Source organism: Canis lupus, chromosome 20, assembly GCF_048164855.1.
Source record: "Canis lupus baileyi chromosome 20, mCanLup2.hap1, whole genome shotgun sequence".
NCBI lineage: Eukaryota > Metazoa > Chordata > Mammalia > Carnivora > Canidae > Canis > Canis lupus.
Window position 1 is genome coordinate 39515746 of NC_132857.1, and position 20242 is coordinate 39535987.

The 20242-nt window shown below is 38.4% G+C and overlaps 2 protein-coding genes across 50 annotated transcripts in view; one reads left to right on the top strand and one right to left on the bottom strand.

The window, feature by feature from the left end:
* DPP10 (dipeptidyl peptidase like 10) overlaps positions 1–20242 on the bottom strand; it is a 1275784-nt gene that overhangs the window by 952773 nt on the left and 302769 nt on the right. The gene's annotated exons all lie outside the window — the stretch shown is intronic.
* Positions 1–20242, top strand: part of LOC140611885 (uncharacterized) — a 97610-nt gene that overhangs the window by 16688 nt on the left and 60680 nt on the right. For 33 of the 49 annotated variants that reach the window (XR_012013182.1, XR_012013184.1, XR_012013172.1 and 30 more), the window contains one exon: positions 2487–2534. The exons of 3 other annotated variants lie outside the window; for them this stretch is intronic. Coding sequence is in view for 15 of the 46 variants with exons in the window: in XM_072788959.1 (XP_072645060.1) it covers positions 2487–2534 (48 nt within the window). In the remaining 31 variants the exon portion in view is untranslated. Of the gene's footprint in view, positions 1–2486; positions 2535–3954; positions 3972–5480; positions 7809–8321; positions 8468–20242 lie in introns of those variants that run through there. 13 more of the 49 variants (XM_072788952.1, XM_072788949.1, XM_072788950.1 and 10 more) reach the window with 3 other exon arrangements.

A 20242-nucleotide genomic window follows, 5' to 3' on the forward strand; every position in this document is an offset into this window, starting at 1 on the left:
ACACAGTTTTTAGTATTTGATGTGCTCTGTGGAGTGTTCCAGATTTTAAAATGTCTTTCTGCAAAAAGCCAGGTGTGTGAAAACAATATAAAAGAAAGAATAGCCAGGATCCAAGATCTTATCAGAGTAGTGACAAGGATGAGACCACCTGAAGAATAATACACAGGAAGAGAAGGATGAAGGAAGGAAGGAGGTGCCCGGGCTGCCATCCTCAGACTTGGCTGAAATTCATTAGTTGGCCTAAGGCTAGAGTCCACACATATGCCAAATCCTAAGGTATTTGCTGCCAGATTTCACCCTCATTCCCATCGCCACTGGGATACGTGGCATTATAAACGTGCCAATTAAACAAGATACTTTCTTTGGCTTTCAGGATTCTTTATTAACACTCTCAAATTTGTCTTGATTGGAACTTACCATATATAACTGAGCATGAAGTTTTGTCAGTGTTTTTAACCTTTGTAAAGCACAAAAAACTATTATTTTCACTTCTGGAAAAAAAATTAAGGAGAAAAATACAAATTAGATCAGGATATAGAAACACTATATTTTAAAAAAAGTTTAATCAACTTAAGAATTTATTTTATCAGAAATGTATACTTGGATCTATAAATTCTGAGTGGGTTGTTCAGCTAAATCATGTTAGCGCCCCCTGAAGGTCATCAGAGTGATACCTGACTGTGACTAAATCGTATCAGTGGTTTCTTAACTCTTGGGATGGAATCCCAAGTCACTTAGCAGCACACAAAAGACCTTTCATGATTTTGCCTCCTTCTAATCTCCAGATTCATTTTTCCATCTTTCCTCATTTGTTTTCACTACTCCAGCCAGAGTGGCCTGCAGTATCTCCAAAAGCACCAACTCTTTCACAGCCTGATGCCTTAAACATGTCATTATATCCTTCTAGAAGGTCTATTCTCTGATTTTTTAGCTGAAAAAATCTCTATCAATCCAGGAAGACTCATTCAGGACCCAGCCTCTTCATATATTCCACATGTGGGTAGAATGCCTTTTTCCTGATCTTCCAACAACACATATATGCATTGCTTTCCTAATGCTTACCAAACCATATTAATTAACTATTTTACTCGTCTATTTCTTCCTCTGGATTTTGAAAAAATCTGCGTCTCTCATTTCAGCACCCTTGGTACAAATCAGACCATCAGACATCGGAGGTGCTCAATAAAGGAATGTATTTCATAGGAGTTTTTCCACTATTTTGTGCAGGTCAGAAATAATCTCTTGTGCCTGGCACCATTTTTATTCAGACAATGGTTAAGGCTCCACTCAGGATGTTACGTTATGGATCTGTTCTGATGCTGCCTCATAACATCTAATTGTTCGATTTGTCTGTCTAGTTATTGGCAGCCTGCTGGGTGTTAGTAGGGAAACTCACAGCTATTTTAAGAGCTACTTATTGAGTCAGTCCTGAAAGTTTTGTTTATCATTTTCTGTATTCTGCTTCCTTTTATATTCCTTGGGACCACTCAAAAGCATTTAAAGCCATCTTCCAATTTATTTTTGCAATGTATATTTCCAGCTGAGTTCTTTTTTATTACTTGGTAGTTCTTCTTGCAGAATTCTCAGACGAGCATTGAGAAGAGTCCACATCACATTATTTCAGCTTCTCAGTTGTTTACCATTACACTGAGGAATGCAACAGGAGGGAGAAGAAAGTCAGATTCTCTTTGAGAGGTTAGATAGTACTGCACAGCAATTACAATAAGCAGAAGAAGAGATGTAGAAGCAGAGACATCCAGGTAGATTCTTGATCTAATGTTTAGGGCTTCTTCCAAAGCTGCCGTTTAAGAGGAGAAAATCTCTCTTAGGAATTTATCCTGACTTCAAGAACATACCAAGCCATGTAATTAAAACTAGGAAGGGGGTTGATACAGGAAAAGCAAATAAAAGCAGTGACTCAGAGGAGGTGTAGCGTCTATTTCTTGAATTCTTCTGTTTGCACTTACAAAAGGAAGAATCAATCTTTAAGTAAGACAGAGAAAATACCAGCTAGCATAATGCTATTTCTAAGCCCCCAAACTGGCACTGCTAAATGCTTTTCCATCACTGTGTGGCTGTAATTCTGTATCAATGTGCAATAGAGGAGAACTAGTCACGTTAGGAAAACGAGAAATATGTTTCCTTATTAGAAGATTTCTTAGAGCACTCCCTCTGAGTTTTGAATCCCTTGGAGGAGTTACATCCAGTGGTTATACAGTTCCTAAACAGTGGCATGGTGGGAAGCTGGCTTTCAGACTTCCACAGATTTGGCTAATAAGGAGACAATGGATTTAAACCATTTATTATTCCCATGACTCCGAGCAACATGAGCTCTATGCTTTCTTGGGTCCCTCTTGCCTCCCAAGTTCCATGAAGGCGGTGAATGATGGTCCAGCTATCTGTGTTACATCAGAGAAACACCAAGTTCAGGAAATCCCCAGTCTTATAAGAGAACTTCTAGTAAACCCATCTTTCCTCCTTTATAGAAATGGACCTCACCGTCCATCGACAGATGAATGGATAAGGAAGATGTGGTACGTACAATGGAATATTACTTGGCCATTAGAAAGGATGAATATTCACCATTTACATCGATGTGGATAGAACTGGAGGGTATTATGCTGAGCAAAATAAGTAAATCACAGAAAGGCAATTACCATATAGTTTCACTCATATGTGGAATGTAAGAAATAGTGCAGAGAATCAAAGAGGAAGGGAGGGAAAACTGAATGGGAAGTAATCAGAGGGGGAGACAACCCATAAGAGATTCTTAACTATAGGAAACAAACTGAGGGTTGCAGGAGGGGAGGTGGGTAGAGGATGGGGTAATTAGGTGATGGGCATTAAAGAGGGCACGGGATGTGATGAGCACTGGGTGTTACGTGCAACTGATGAATTATTGAACCCTACGTCTGAAACTAATGATATAGTATATGTTGGCTAATTGGATTTAATTAAAAAAAAGAAAAGGACATTATATTTATTAACCAGAAATATAAGCAAATCTCTCCAGGAAGGCAAGTGAAGCATTTCTACTGTATTCTCTTGAATGTCTCTCTATATAAATATTCTTGCGTTTGCTCAGAAGGCTGTGTGAAAATATGAGAGGTGTAGAGAAAATTATCTCCCACAGGGATATAATATGTAGTATTTTCCAAATTCATGTAAATCACTAAAATTAACTTCTTCTTTCTTTTTTTTTTCCTAAGCATTTTCCCCAGTCAGTGCTCTTTAGAACACTCTTTGAAATATACAGTTGGAGGAATTATACAAAGGGCTCAGAATCAGATAACTTGGTTTAAAGGACAACTTAAGACATTCTAGTTATATGATCTTGAGCAAGTCTCTTAAGTCATATGAGCCTCAATGTTTAAGAAAATGACAAAAAAACAAATATTGTGACAAAGTTTATGATTGTGATAAACTCGATAAAAAGTCAAAATAGCCAACAAGAACTGTTAGTTCCTCTGCTTTACTTCTTAAAAAAAAAAAAATCCTTTTTGTTTCTAAAGTACCTTCATTTTCTCTGAGTTGTATTTGTTCACTTTCAGAAAGTTCTTAAACATTTTCCAAATACATCCTGTAAGAAACAATATTTAATCTCTACAAAGTCAGAAATTGAGTTGTGTCTTTTTTCCTTTTTAATACAAATTTCACTCATTTTAATGATATGGATTTTTCCCCTCTCTTGAATGAGATTAAAAATACAATTTTGGAAAATCACATTATTATCCTAAGTTAAATAATTAGATTTACTGGTGTGCTCAGTGTATCTTCCTTAAATCAGGTTTCCCAGAAGCAGGGCCTGAAAAGAAGGGATACAAGTAAGTAGGACGCGAGTAAGCTCCCAAGACAACCAGTAAGGAACTGAGAGAACTGTAATATGGCCAGATTAGAAGCTCAATGAAGACCTGGTTTAGCTACCCACTAGTATCACTCAACTTTTTCCCACAGGGAACTCTGGAGCTAAGGTAAGTAGCACCACCGATTTATCTCACCTCCAGGCAAGGCAGCTGGTTTTTTGCATGTAGTATGAGTTGGATGCTGGCTGCAGGATACCTTTGGAGAGGAGGGTTTCCCTATAAGCTCCCAGCTACTTCCCTATAAGCTAAGGACAAGTTTTCAGGGAAGGATGCAACTTCCTACCATTAGCAGCCCTGCCTGGTAAAGAGGACCTGAGTGGGCCAACAACAGAATCTCTTGAAGGGGAAGACCAATTAAAAAGACTTCAAAGCAGTAGAGTTAATGTAAAGGATAGGAGAGCTCAGAAGAGATACGATAACTTAGAACATGGTGATGATAGTGCAGATGGAGGGAAGTAGGTGGATGTAGGATTTTTAAAATAATGTTAAAGCTAAGACCTATCAATTGCCTCTCTGTTGGTATCCCTTCCTTATATCTGATTCCAAATATTGGTTCCCCTTTTGAAATTCTTCGATCTGATTCAATTTCCATAAATCTCTTAGTTGCTAACTATTTGCCTGGAACTTTGACTTTGTGTTTTATTCTGACCCTCCTGTTGGCAATTCCTCAGGTACTGTCTATCGCACAGCCTTTATAAATCTCATTTTGCACTCTTGATCTCAACTTATTTTCCTGGCCTCTGACCTATTACTGCCTAAACACTTATAAATCTCCTGTGCTCTGTTTTTCTGGTCCAAATTGCCTGCCTTGTCCCCACAACCTTCTAGTTGTGAAGTAGGATAGACAGAGCTACTTTCAGCCTAGGATCCAAATAACTTTGCAGAAAATCTTGTTCCAGACTGTAGTGGCACTCAGAGATAGCAGGAAGAAGCTATAGATAAAACTAAAAAGGTGTTTTGGTTGTTTTTCTTTTTTGTTTTGTTTTGTCTTTTAAGATTTACAGATCACAGTCTGGAACTATAGAAACAAAGAAGTAGAGTGAGTTTTACTCTCTGTCGTATAAAAGTGTTTTATAGTCCTGTTACCCTTGTATTAACTCTTCTCTTATGAATGATACCAATGCCATCAGGAATATTTAAGAAAGTCATTTTCCTGTCTAATCAAGTCACAGACAGCTTGACCATGACTAAAATGGCTAGTTTACAAATATTTTGGTGCTTAGTACGGAGGGCATTAATTATCTGGAAGTTTTACTTTTCTGGGTGATTCCATCTTTCTCCTAAATGTGATCAATATATGCAGTTACTGTAATAAAAGTTTGATTAAGTAGAACACTTGGAAAGTGGTCTTTTCGATAACTTCGAAATTAACCCAATTTGTCTCAATAGTCCTGGTGAAACTCCTTTGAAAATGCATTAGTCCATTTCTTGTCTTGCAAATGGAGCCTTTGAAAATAATCGACTTTTTGTTTTATAACTGAAAATCTTACTGGACCACAAGGTTATCCAAACATCAATTTTCACTTAACTAGATTACAGGATATGAAAGACAAAAGAGGTTGCTTTGAACCCTTTTTTAAAAATTTTTTTTGAATTCATGATGAAACTTTATTTTCCTATCCTTTATGTCATTTTCTGACAAGCCAAGTGCAGACAATGTACAGTTAATTGAGGTTCCTGCTATTTTCCAGTGTGATTAATCAAGGTTTTGCTATAAAATAATTCATTTTTCATGCATAGAGACATCTCTAATTTAGCCTTATTTTTTTACAGGGTTAGAGGGAAAACGTGAGCCCATACATTTATTTGAAATACAATTAGAATAATGGAAACATCTATATCTCTTTAGCATTAAAGACTGTAGAATGGACAATTAAAAGCTATCCCAGATTAATACTATTAAAATGTCATGAGTAATATAGGCTTGGCCATCTGATTTATCATTCATCATTACTATATAACTTACTCAGAAGCCATGTAATGAGGAGGGATGCTATATTAACACAGCTATGAATTCTTAAGTAGAGGAGGAAAAAACCCTCAGATTAGATTGCATCTCGGAATAAGGACTTCAACTGGCTAATATGTGATTCACTGGAATGGTAGCTTGGGGATCTGTTCAGCATATGCTATGTCTATGGCACTTGCAGAAGTGCGGATGGCCAGGTATGGAGTTTACAATATTATGAAGCCATTGTTTGGTAGAAAGTGTACAGTGTTGAACTGACTGCACATATCAAAATGGCAACTGCTTTCACTGATTTTTTTCGGGCAAGAGTTCTGGTAATTATTAGATATGAACTTGTGTGAATTGGCAAAAGTCTGGCTCTAAAGCTGATCAATAGAAATAACTCCTCTTTGAAGTACACATGCAGAGAACCATCAGAGCTCTGGAGTCAGGCCAACTGAGGATTGTGTTTAACACAGAAGAGGACCCAAACCTGCAAGGCCAGCTGATTAGATTTTAGATTCTGTAAGAACTTTGAAACCCTATGGAAAGGGTCCCTGCAAAACCTAAATGGGTGTATGAACTGAATAGGGCTTGGGGATTGTCAGCTATTGACCAACAATATTTCAATCAAAGTAATTCCACTGTTCTGAAACCTGACCACACATCAACAATACCTGGAAAAACTTTTAAGTGCAGAATGCCGAGTCCCATCCCCAGATCTGCTGATTCAGGAGATCTAAGCCAGGTTGTGAAAATGTGCATTTCTAACAAGTTCCAAGATACTATTGGTCTGAGGGTCATACTCTGAGAACTATCAAATTCTATTATATGTTGGATCACTTAATAAGAATTTATTTGAAGAAAGCATTCTAAAGCTAAAAAGATCTAAAAATAAGTTAAAAATGTTGAAAGCACATTATCAAACTCTTTCTGGCATATCTATTTTCCCTTTTCATGCCCTTTGCCCTGAAGTCTCTGGTACCTGCACAGTTCTGACTGCCAAAGGCACCCCAGTGTGCAAACTATACTCATTCTGATTCACTTGCTTCCTTCTTCCCTCTTTCCCTCCTCCATGTATTCAAGACAATCGTTATAGGCCCCAGGCCAGGTGCTGTGCATTCTAATATAACTAAGCCTTTGAGAAGTTTACAATCTGGTATGTAAAGTATTCACATGATGACCAACATGAGAAATACTTCAACAGAACTTTCCACATACTCTTTTGCCAAGGAACAGTGATTTTTTTCCTAGAAGTATGAATACATGTTCCTCTTAAGAGATAATATTGGAACTTATTCTTAAATGAGGAGTCAAATTTTCCTAGTCAGGAATAAAAAAGGTGATGTTTTAGGCAAAAAGAAAAAAAATGACATGAGAAAATGCTTAGAAATTTCTGAATGTCTCACAATTAGGGATGGAAGGAGTCAAAGAAAGAATAGCTTGAGGGAGACATTTTGTTCTTGCCATTTTATCATTTTGCATTGACATTTTATGAAGACTGAAGCCCTGTGAGGGCAGGGATGGTGATTTATAATCTTTCTTAAATTTGTTTTTAACTCCCAGTTGTCATTCTCTGGCCCTATCTCATAGAAATTTGGATTTATTGTCAGTGGTGGAGCTTAGACTTCAGGGCTTGGATGTTGCTCCTTGGGTCACTCTCATATGCAGCACTCTCAGAGCTCACTGCAAAGTCAGCTCTGACTCTGAACTATTTTCAAAGCACCCATATTGGGTTACAAATATGGAGGACTGAACTGAGATGGTTCTCAAATTCTCTTTCTAGGTGTAAATACATTTTTTTTCTATTACATGCATGTGTTTCTCCCCTCCAACTTCAACTGTTGCCAACCAAACATCCTGGGATCATGACTCTGATCTCCCAGAATCCTTCTCATGGATGAGGTCCTGTTTCATTCTTCAGATCCCTAAGTAGTAACTTTTCTTTGCCGTTTTCTGAACCAACACACCTTCAGGTGTGTAATACCTCTCTTCAGGTAGGTAATACCTTTTTTACATTCTTCCTCCTACCACAGGTTTCTTTCTTTCTGCTTTGCATCTTTAGGGCCTATTTTAACTCCTACTGCTTGGGAACTATGCAATAAATATTGACTTCAATTGATATTACAATGAGGAGAGAGGCCCATAAAAGAAGTAAAGAATACAGTCTGAAAAATAAAAGAAATAGTAAAGAATGCAGGCTGTGACAACTCTCTGTTGTGGGATGTATTCCTTTCAGAGCTCTGGACACTCTGCTTTCCCCTGCCTCTGCTGCCTGTGCCTTGCAACCCCTTGTCTGACAACTGGTACTACTCACCCTGCAGTCTTGGCTCAGAAGGGAGGAGATTCTATCTCAGTAGATTCCCCAACATGCATACACACACACACACACACACACACACACACACACACACACAGTTTTCCCCAATCAGGACATCTTGTTTGTTTTCTTCATTGCACTTAATACAATCTTCCATTTGTTTCCTTATTTACTGTCTTTCTTTCATTAGATTGCAAAGATCAAGAGGTCAAAAACCTAATCCATGGTAATCACAAACATGGTAACCTGTTTCCTAGTCCAGTGCTGGGTACCCAAAGGAGAGGGTTCAATAAATATTTTTGGAATGAATGAAGGAAGGAAGGAGAAAAAAACAGAGTATGTATACCAATAGAGATTCATTTTCCAGTCTTGCTAAATAAAATATTTTGCCAATATGTTTATATAAACAACTTGGCACCTTATCAACAGAAATAATTATTTCTGTTAGATCATTAAAAAAAGATAAATCTGCATTCAATGACAGACTCCAAACTGAAACAGTCACATTGATGTTTTCACCAAGTTGTTAATGTATCCCATCTTTCTTTTCTTTTTTTTTTTGCAATTCACTAACATGATATTTAACTTTTTAAATAGTCACTTTGTTTGCAAGACTATTTATTTTGCATGCAAATCAAACCCCAGTTTATATTTGAAAAAAATCATGTTTTCATTTGCTATTTTATTTCATAATCTCATGCAGGTGTTGTTCTCATCAATAGGATACTCAGAGTCTGGTTAATTGTTGTTAATTGTTTCATAATCATTCCTGAGAAAAAAATCAATGATAGAAATGTCACCTTTACACATGAGAACAGGCTACCTTGGCCTCAAGCAGACTTTCCTAACCCATGCTACAAATTACAATTATCTGGGGGAACTTTTAAAACAAATACAGAAGCTAGGCTCCACTCTGAGATTTGAATTTCATTGGTTTGGGGTGGAGCCAGGGGATTTCTACTATTTTTAATGCCCCCAGGTGATGTTAATGTGCAGCCAAGGTTGAGAATCAATGACTTAAAGAAAGAAAAATAACTCTGCTCAAGCAGACAATGGACCACTTGCTCTCCAGACTTTGAGGGTTGTCCTGACTTTCAAATCAATCGAAACATCACACATGAAAGGCAGAGAAATTACTGCTACTTGTGCTCTCAATGCTGGCAACTTGAATAAAGCAATGAATATAAAAGACTAGAGCTGGGGAACTGCTAAATCTAGTGATTGGCTCAGAAGTGGAATTGGTTGTGAACAGAATGAATGGCCACCCCAACCAAGCCTGGCCACCAATCTGGCCCTTTGAAGCTCTGTGCTAAGCCTCTGCCCATGTTGCTCTCCAACCCTACAACATCCCTACAATGTCCTTCTCCTGTCCTGGAGCCAGCCAAAGCCACGATGCTCCAGTTGAAGGGCTACAGGATTTAGCTCCCTTCCCCATCTTGGAGTCTGACCTGGAAAAAAAAAAAATCTTGAACTGAGAAACTACCTAAGTACTAAGCCTTCTGTTAGACATTTCACATCATTTCCTTTAGCCTTTGTACTAATTTCTTTTTACCACAACTATACATATTTAACATGATCATATTTGTGCCCTATTCCCCAAAATGACAAGTTCTTCAAGGTCAAGTATAATATGAAATATTTCATTACATTAAGACACAAGGCTAAAGGATGAAGGAAGGAAGAGAAAGAAAATTCATAGTTCTTCCTAGATATAAAGTGGAATCTTGTTTCCATTTCACAACGGATCCGGTGATTTATCTTACTATCCCCATTGTGTAGATGTAAAACTGAGGCTTGGAGAGATTAAGCAACTGAACTAAAAAAGCATAGCATTTGAGCTCAAATTAGTCACTAATTAAACCTCCCGAGGTTGGGGAAGAGAACGTTAACCTGGTATCTGAGGTGAGAGTGGGGTGACAAGCTTGAGACATAGTTTTATTTTTGGGGGGCCTACTAATAAATCACCCACTTTCCAGAAGAAGAACATCCATTAGTCCATCATTCCTGGTCTCTTTCTATTCCTTCACAAAATGTGCTTTCTTTGGGAGTGATGAGTAATTCACCTGATAGGCTTGACAGAAGGAAATGGATTTCCTCAGCTCTTTTTCTTGTTATTCCCTTTAGGAGCTAGCTGCCTGCAGGGGCATGCCTTCTGCCCTGCTTCCTCACCCCAGCAGTCTCCTAGGGGCAGGTGCTCATAAGGGGAGGTGTGTGGGGTTCAGTGCTGCCTGTGAAGGGTGCACTCGTCTATCAAGTTCTGGGGCTCAGCCTCATGGACAGCAGAGCTGACTTACTGTCACATTCACCACCATCAACTTCATCAGCAAAAGTAACATTTTCATTTCCTTTTCTGTCTTTTATGAATTGGTAGAAAAAAAACTGAAGCAAGTGAAACAGGGGTGTCCTTTAATTTGATCCCTTAAGGGACGCCTGGGTGGCTCAGCAGTGGAGCATCTGCCTTTGGCTCAGGCCATGATCCCAGGTCTTGGGATCGAGTCCCACATCAGGCTCCCTACATGGAGCCTGCATCTCCCTCTGCCTGTGTTTCTGCCTCTCTCTGTGTGTCTCTCATGAATAAATAAATTAAATCTTTTTAAAAATAATAATAATTTGATCTCTTAAAATGATGGTTCTCTTAGTCTGGGAAGAACAGCATTAGTAGCCCCTGGGAACCGTGTAGAAATACAAGCACTCTGGCCCCATCCCAGACAACAATCTGTGCTTTAACCCCCCGTCCAGAAGCTCTGCTATGGACAGGATCTTGAGTCGTGACGATTTTGGCTATATGACAATAGGCAAGAGTGGCATTTTTGTCTTCCCAGCTGGAGGAGGAGCATGAGTCTGCGATTGGGTGCAAGTCGGTATAGGATGATTGCTGAGCAGGCTCTGATGGTACAGATTGAGAAATGGTGGTGGCTAGAGACATGCCATCTATCAGTTCTTTCTTCCAAGCTTTGATCAGAGTGGTTGCCTGATTTTATTGTACTTTGTTTTGTTTTCTCGTTCTTCTCTATTGCTGTAGCATTTCGGTGTCTAAAAGGTTGGGAGGCTTTAAAGCCCTTTCCATTTTACAGATAGCTGAAGAGTAAGAAGATTATTATCTTTCCATTGTTATCCCTGAAAAAACTCCCAGAAGAGGAGGAGGGGGGAGCACTTGGTCAGGAGGAGGGGAGGCAACCTGTCCTTCTGAGAATTTACAGCTGAATTCAGTTGGGAAGTCTCGTCTAAGTCAATGGTTGTCAAAGTGTGGACCCCAACTGTTAGTATCATTTGGACACTTACTAGACATGCAACTTCCTGGCCCTGTCCCAGACAGCTGACTCACAAACTTGGGAAGAGGATCCAGCAGTCGGAGTTTGAGCAAGCCTGTAATGCACACACTAATGTGTGAGAGCCTCCGCGGGGGCCTTACTGCTCGTAGTGTGGTCTGGCACAAGAACAGAGGCATAACCTGGGAGCACGTTAGAAATTCAGATCTCAGGCCTCATGCCAGACCTACTGACCTATTCATAATCTGCATTTTCACAAAATCCCCAGGTGACTGGTGAGCACATTAAAGTTTTAGAAGCACTGGTGTGAGTCAAGGATGCTAATGCCGAATCAAGGAATAGGAGTGAATTGGATTTTAATGAGGTTTTTATCCCAAACTACAAACATGGAAGGTACTATCTAAGGACGGAGGAAATGCTGTGTGGAGATCTAAGCGTCTGAGGCACCTGTTTCAGTCTGGATGCTCTCATGGCCTCAGGCTAACTCAACTGGTTAATCACAACGTGCAACTCTCTTAGGCCTAGACCACTGCCAGGGACTTCCTGTACCTAATTCCAAGACAGAAACCTGCACTAGCCACCTTTTTAGATCTGCATTAAAATTCCAACCAAGCTTCTTTTTGGAATTCTTCTCACATGAGGGTAGGCCTCCCTGGACGTCCACAGAAGGTCATTTCTCGGCCCAAACAGGTAGCAGCCTGGGATCAATAAGGATCAAATCAACACTGAGCATTTAAACAGGTGGCTGGAGGGTGAATAAGTAGTTGGAGAAATCGTAAAAAGGTCAGGTAGCAAGTACTAGCTTCGTAACTAGCAAAAGTGCTTGTACAAATTTGGCATTTCACAGAACCTGCAGGCTGAGTTTGATTAGTTATTAAAATCATGGTCAGCCGGTGGGGAGGATCTTGATAATTGGTATAGGTCATAGACAGTCAAAAGTGTCTCTCCCAGTGGGATGAAACCTATTAAAATTTGTTATTTAAATCTCTTTGCCATTTCCACATTCTGCTCACATGCAAAATGACTTGTCCCAATCTTGGTCTCCAAGGAAGAATGCAAACGTCTTCCATTGTTCTCTGTTTGGTGCTAATTAACATTTTCAAGAGGATTGACTTAGATACAGTTCTGTGTACCCCAAAGCAATCACTCCATTCAACTTCCAGATCATAGCTTTATCTCATTAAAGAATTAGCTCTTAATATTCAGAATGCTTAGGTTATTTTAACTGGGTTTCCAAGACTTGTAATTACACACAAGTCATCCACAGCCTTATGCCACCAGCGATTGGGGGAGAAAGTGCTTTTGTGAGCGGGAAATCCCTTCCTTCTCCTTTTAGTCCTGTGCTTTGGAACAATGCAACCTCTGTTCCTGAGAGCCAGCCAGCCACTATGGACTGATTTGGTAGAGAAGTTGAACTCACATCTACACTTCTAGCTCTGAAGCCCAGCAGGTATTGGGATCCCTTGGAGAAGTATTAAGAATTTTGATGCCTGGGAAACCTGGGTGACTGAGCATTCAACTCTTGATTTCTGCTCAGGTCATGATCTCGATCTCGGGGTCCTGGGAATAAGCCCCAAGTTCAGTGAGGATTCTTGCTCCCCCTCTCTTCTCTCCACCACCTCAGTGTACATGTATGCTCTCTCTCTCTCTCTCTAAAATAATAAAATAAATAAATCTTTAAAAAATATATTGATCCCTGTCCCTCCCTGCAAAATACTCATTTATGAAGTGGAACCCAGTTACCATTTTTTTTTAAACAGCTTTCAAAATTCTGGTGTCATTGCACAAACTACCCTCCTCTTCTCCACTTAGCTTCCTACAGACTTTGCTTTCATCGCATCTTTGTCTTGGACTACTTGACTTTTGATCATTCTAAATGGTCCTGCTATTTTTTTATTACAAATTTTCCCAGCTGGTCTACCCACCCAATTTCTTTCATGTATTTCATATATTTCTCACCCAATTTCTTTCATATATTTAAGCAATTTTTCCCCAAAAGCATATGTGATACAAAACATGGGAAAGCATAAAGGGAAAAAAAACTAAAAAATAACAACTCTACCACCGCAGGATAATTACTGAGACTATTTTTTATGTATGTGTGTCTCTACACATGTTTTCTTTACCAGAATTTGTCATACTAAATTTATTCCTTTGCATCTGAAATGTTTTCCCTAGCACAATATTATTTAAAGTATCCATGACAAAAAAAAAATTCTTTTATCACAAGCAGTTTTGAGTATTAGGCATGTGCATTCATTATATGCACCATAATTTAGAATACTTAATCCTTTGCTTTTTTAGTGTTTTTGTGTTTTTAATATTTTTACTATGAAAACCAGTGATAGGATGAATCTTTTTGTTTATATATCAATATTAACCTTGTCATTCTTAACTTCTACTGACGGGTTGGTGGTCACAAGGTACCAAAGATACAGGTTATAAACAAATAGAGTAGTCCATTCTTTCTGGAAGTTGAGTCTTCAAAAAAGACATGGTTTGCATGCCAAGGCTTTCTGCTCAGATCGGAAAATTCTCACCATCTTAATTGGAGAATTCCAGACACTCAAGGTACCTGTTTCTCAAAGGCTGTACTAAGTAAAAAGCATTCTGCAAGCATTTTCTGTTCCTTTATAGCAGTGCTTCCCAAACTGTCCTGGTGCAGGGCCAGATTTTTGCTTGTTTCATTTTGTTTTACTTCCAATTTTTCATAGATATATACTTTCATAAAATAGTGTAAAAATGAATTTCTAGAAAAATGAAATAAAAATGACATACAAAATACAAGGCCCATTTTTTTATTACTAGATTCAAGAGTCATAAAATTTCTTTGACAAAATGCCATAAATATTTTAAGAGCTTACTCACAAACTCTATACTCAATTTCATAGCAGGCCAGTAACTAACTGTTTACAGCTACTCACTGATGGGCCACAGTTTCATAGCACTGGTTTAGAACAAGTTCTTGAGGAAATGCATTAGCTAAATGAAAAAAAAAAAAAAATGTTTGAGCAGGGGGAAAAAGTTTCCCTACCAAAGGTGTAGTAGAAATGCAAAGTCAAAGCAAAAATGTTGGTAACAGTGAAATAACCAAGGTAAACTGTAGTCATTAAGAGCAATACTAGAAACACACAGAGCTCAGGAGTTCCTGCTCTACATTTGGAATGATTCAGACAAGACAGCATTACTGCATAATGCAAATTCATGAAGAGGTCCATCTTCTTGAAAAAAATGTTGTTTCATGGCCTAGCAATAGTTTTATAGGTTTTCTCCTTAGAACCACTTATTAAAACATACTCATAAACTATATGCAGTTCCATATACTTTATAACTTAAAAATGCTACATATTTGCCTACATGCTAAGGTTGGCATGGGCTGTATGTGACAAATGTTTCTATATCAGCACAACTGAATACAGCCAAGTGATGAAAAATCTACACTGTACATGACTCTGGTAGATTCACATTCAAAAAAGTACAGTATTTGTGTCTCAATTTTTTTTGCCAGCCCTTAAATAAAATATCTCATATTTATTACCTTTACAAAGGATAAACAACTGATAAAAACAAAGGCAGACTAAAGACTTCTTTTTGCTAGTGAAGAACATAGTCCATTGTTCTTTTTTTTAAAAAGATTTTATTTATTTTTTAATGAGAGACACAGAAAGAGAGGCAGAGACATAGGCAGAAGAAGAAGCAGGCTCCCTGTAGGGAGCCTGATGTGGGACTTGGCCCCAGGACCCAAGGATCACAACCTGAGCCAAAGGCAGTTGCTCAACCACTGATCCAGCCAGGTGCCCCAGTTCACTATTCTTAAAGAAAAGTTATCAGGTAAGATGCATCCTAAAAGAATAATACTGAGTGTGACTAACATCTAAATGCCCAGGACTGGGGATGAGAAAGGATGGTCTTAACCACTTTCCCTCCATCCCTCTGTTATTTATATTTTGGGTGCCTGAGAGAAAGAGGCAACAGTCCTTCACTTAACCTTCACTCTCAGATGGCACAGCAAATCACTCAGAACCCTGTGATGTAACAGGGTAGCCTCACTGAGAATATTAGACACAGGTGCGTATATACACGTATATGTTGTGATGAGCCTAGGAAGTCCCCTTTATGTTTCAACTTGACTTGCAGGGACAATGTTCCATTGGTGAGTTAAGCTTTGCTTTTCTGATTTTTACCCATTTTATGCTTAAATGATAAAGGAACATGAGGGAGCTGGAGAAGGATAACTGCACCTTGCTCCTTACGATATTCATTCCCATTTTCATTTTCATTATGTCCCCAGAAAATACCTGTAATAATTTTCTGTGATTCCTTATCCAAAATTCTAAACCACAATGGCTCTCTTGGCTCCCTTGGGATTTGCTCATCAAATACAAAGGAAGACAGATGCTCTGGACACTTTCTCTAGTATTTTTTCTCCAGCCCACCTCCTCACAGCCCTCTGGAACCCCTTCTCCTCTTCTCTGCAACCAGCCTTGGCTCCAGACACATCAAGTCCCATCCTGCAGACTGCTTTCTCCTGAGGAGAAACTGTTCATGCCTAAATTTGGTAGCTATGGAAAGGTCACTTACCCATTTGGGGCTTAGTTCCCTCATTTCTTTGACTTATTTTTAAATTCCCTTTTAAAATTGTTAAAATATATATTGATTTTTCTGCCCTAGGAGCAGAGGAAGGAAGGGGAAAAAAAGACTGATAATGGGGTCAGAGCAAATGAATGAGTGAATTAAATGCAATTGGCTCAGCAGAAATAGAACCCAGTGGAGGAAGCCAAAGAGGACTCTGCTCTTTGAACCCCTGGGACATCTATTGAGCTATGTGTCACTATAGTTATTTTTATTGGCATTTCACAAGGCATTTGGGTAAAGGATCAGAATAAGAGAAAATAGGATGAGAGAGAGGGAAAGAGAAAAGAAATGGAGTGTGGGGAAGAGAGTTCTCCAATTTTCTTTGGTCAGTTTCCTGCTGTTGGAAAACAAGGGCCAGATAAAGAAACAATAAAATGAAAATGCAAGCAAGATGACACAGAAGTAGTCAAAGAACTGACAGCAGGCACGTCATCAGGGTCTCTCTTCTCTCCTGTTGGTCACCAATAAGAAGCCTACAGTGCTTCGAAATTGAGGGTTGCAAGTCAAGTGCTTTGAAAGTCCAATGGCTTATTGTTAATTCCCCCTTATCCGCAACTTCACTTTCTGGGCTTTCACTTATATCCATCAACCACAGTCTAGAAGCAGGTGATCCTCGGGGTGTATCACCAGGAAGTTGATAGTAGCCTAAGGCTATATCACGATGGAATGCCCATGTCATTCCCCTAACTCCATCTCTTCACGTAGGCATTTTATCACCTCTCAGCATCACAAGAAGGGTGAATATGGTACAAGATTTTGACAGACCGCTTTCACATAACTTTTATTAGAGTTTATTGTTACAATTGATCAGTTTTATTACTGTTGCTAATCTCTTTCTGTGCCTAATTTATAAAGTAAACTTTATCCTAGGTATGTATATAGAGGGAAAAAATAGTATACATATATAGGGTTTGGTACTATTTATGGTTTCAGGCATCCACTGTGAGTCTTAGAGTACATATCCTACAGGTAAGGGGTCAGCGGGCTACTGTATAAATAAGTAAAGTTGGCACAGCATGACACAAGAAGGAATGATAGGAATTTGTGAACAGAAGAGCCTATTTCCCACATGAAGGGGCTGCCACCACTGAGCTCTAGGGGGCTCCTAAATTGGTCTGTCAGTAAGCCTAGTGTTGCCAGCTCTTCTGATATTTCAAGAGAAACCACACATCAGGACTTGTATTTAAAGTGCCCTATTTTTAGGGGCACCTGGGTAGCTCAGTTGGTGAAGTGTCTGCTTTCAGATCAGGTCATGATCTCAGGGTCCTGGGAGTGAGCCCCACATCAGGCTCCATGTTCAGCAGGGAGTCTCCTTCTCCCTCTCCCTCTGCAGCTCCCCCTACTTATGCTCTCTTGTTCTTGCTCTATCTCAAATAGATAAATAAAATCTTAAACATAAAATAAAATAATAAAATGTCCTGATTTTCTAAACATTCTCTAGTTGCTGTGGACACTTGTCTTTGTCTCTAATTCTAAGGAACAAAAAAAAAGAAGTCAAGAAATGAAAATTAACTCTCACATTACCTCACCTTTGACATAGTCAATATTGCCTTATACTATATTCATGTTTTTCATACATGGACATTTGCTTATGGAGATTAAGAAATTCCTAAAGGGCAGTCACCATGCCATTAATTTCTTTATGCTCCATATGCATTTACCTACATAGACTAGAGTTCAGGTTTGATTAAAAACTTCCATGACTGAATTAAAATAATCTGGTAATGCATTCCTTTTATTTTTCTCTCTAGTGTAGTGGAACAAAAAAATCTGTCATTACATAGGTTTATGTGTCCACTTTTCATCAACAAAGTACAAAATGATGGTGTGAAGCAGACATAGCCTCCCTCCAAGTATTTCTTTTAAAAATGCGAGTTCCCAAGCTCCTAATTAAAGTCTCTGAAATTTCAAAAGCGATTTCCAATATAGCCTAAAAAGGGATAGCAATTTGACTCCATGAACTAATTCAATTTCTGAAATTTACCTTAATATCATATTCCTGATCAGGGGTCAGGAATATGTTTTCTGTAAAGGTCCAGAAAGTGAGTATTTTAGCTTTTTTGTGGGCCTAGGATTGAGCTACTCAAGTCTGCCCTTGCAGCACAAGAGCAGCCATTAGACAAAATATAAACTGATGAGAGTAACTATTGCAATATAATTTTACAGAAACAGGCAGCAGGCAGGATTTGGCCAGTAAGTCATACTTTGCCCACCCTCCCCTATATGAAAAATCTTTTCTTAGCATGCATTCTCTGGATAATTGCTTCTCTTTCAAATTTACTTTCTAGTATCAATCGTTTTCTTCATTTTACATATTCTCCTGCTCCTGCTTAGAATTAGCCCCTTCCTGATTATCATGTACCAGTCTTAGGTCATTCTTACCTCTGATACCTGCAGATCATGACTCCTTCCAGTGACAAGTTCAACTATATTTCAGTTTTCACTGATTTTGTCTCTTATTTGATTGTTGAAAATAGCTTCTAAATTGGTCTCTCCTTCCGTAACCTACCATGCCTCCAGTCTAGTCTACTTAGATATACTGATTTTTTCATTTCTTTTTTTTTTTTTTTCACAATTGAAGCTATAATCTTGTCACTCTTTGTTCAGGCATCATCTATGAATCCCCGTTGCTCCCTCAAATACTGTTCAGGCTCCTTAGCAAGTCATGTCTGCCATCAGACCTTTCTAGCTATTGCATATCCAGTCAATGATCCTATATATCCTGCACCCAGCCAACCCAGAATCTTTACACTGTTCTATGCTTTGGTTATGCTAATCCCTCCATGGATCCTCAACTTGGATAAATCTCAGTTTGCTGCGAGATGAATTCAAATGCCACCGACTCCAGGAAGTATCTTAGGTTCTCCTCAGTCAGACGTATCCTTTCTAGCATCTATAATCTAAAACCTTGTGTCTTACTTAGAATACTATTTCTTCAGTCTTAAACTACACGAGGACAAGAACAAGAACCCATCATCACAAGAAACAAGGCATGGACCAGCAACCCTACTCAGAGAAGACATCATTATCAAAAGCTAATACTTACCAAGCACCTTCTATATAGCACTATAAAATGTCATGGTTTACATATTGATAAATATTAAATCATTTAATCCTTACAACCACATATTTTCCAGTTGAGCAAACCAAGTGGATTGTATAATGTTTATTTTATGGATGAGGAAGCAGGCACAGAGAGTTCACACAGCTACTACATTATAGAACTAATATCCAAACTCAACAGCTTGGCTTGGGAACCTGAGCCCTTAGGTTCTTCACTGGACCATCTCTCAATGCATTTTTATAGGATATACATTTTATGTAATTTGAAATATATCTTGTTTTTTTTTTCACCTAAAGAATCTGGAATAAATGTATCTATGCCTTAATGACCTCTCCTTGGTCAGAATTATAATGTATCTGATATTGGATACATTTGTTCAAAAACAAAACCCCAAAGGAATAGAATTTCTCTTGAAAACTATAATCTGTTCTACAATGTTCTCCTTATTACTAAAGTAGCTCCCATTCACACCTGCATGATTACAGAAAATACGGGGTATATAGGCCAGTAACACATAAGAAAATAGCAGTAAGATGGTAATGAAACCCTGTATTTATCTTAACATATTTCCAATGGAATATATTTTGTTTTGAGGGTTTATTTATTGTTCAGTTTATTATTTTTCACTTGATTTTTTGTTGTATTAAAAAATGTATGTTGCAGCTTAACAATAAACATCTATGAAAAAAATACTTTTTTCAAGATTAAAAACCTCATCTTACCGGCCTTTACTTCTATTAACTTTATAAGTTAAATGATTTCTTTTTCCATTTTCTTCTAATCTGCAGGTTTGGATATTAATTTTTTAATGTTAAAGCAAAGTCCACTTAATATTAAAGCAAAAGTAGAGAATATATACTCAGATATAGTATTGTTCGCTTCTGGGAGAGGGGTGGGAAATCCCTCCTAAGTATCTTAGAAGCCATCTACAAACATAAGTTAGGTTTTGCCATGTTCTAAATCTGCTAAAATTTTTGGGCAATATTAATTTACTTATATATGACGTATCATGACTTGGCATAGAGACCCCAAGAGCAAGTTAAAAAAAAAATCCCATGGAACACCTGGGTGGCTCAGCCGTTAAGCGTCTGCCTTCCACTCAGGGTGTGATCCTAGGATCTGGGGGATCCCTGGGTGGTGGAA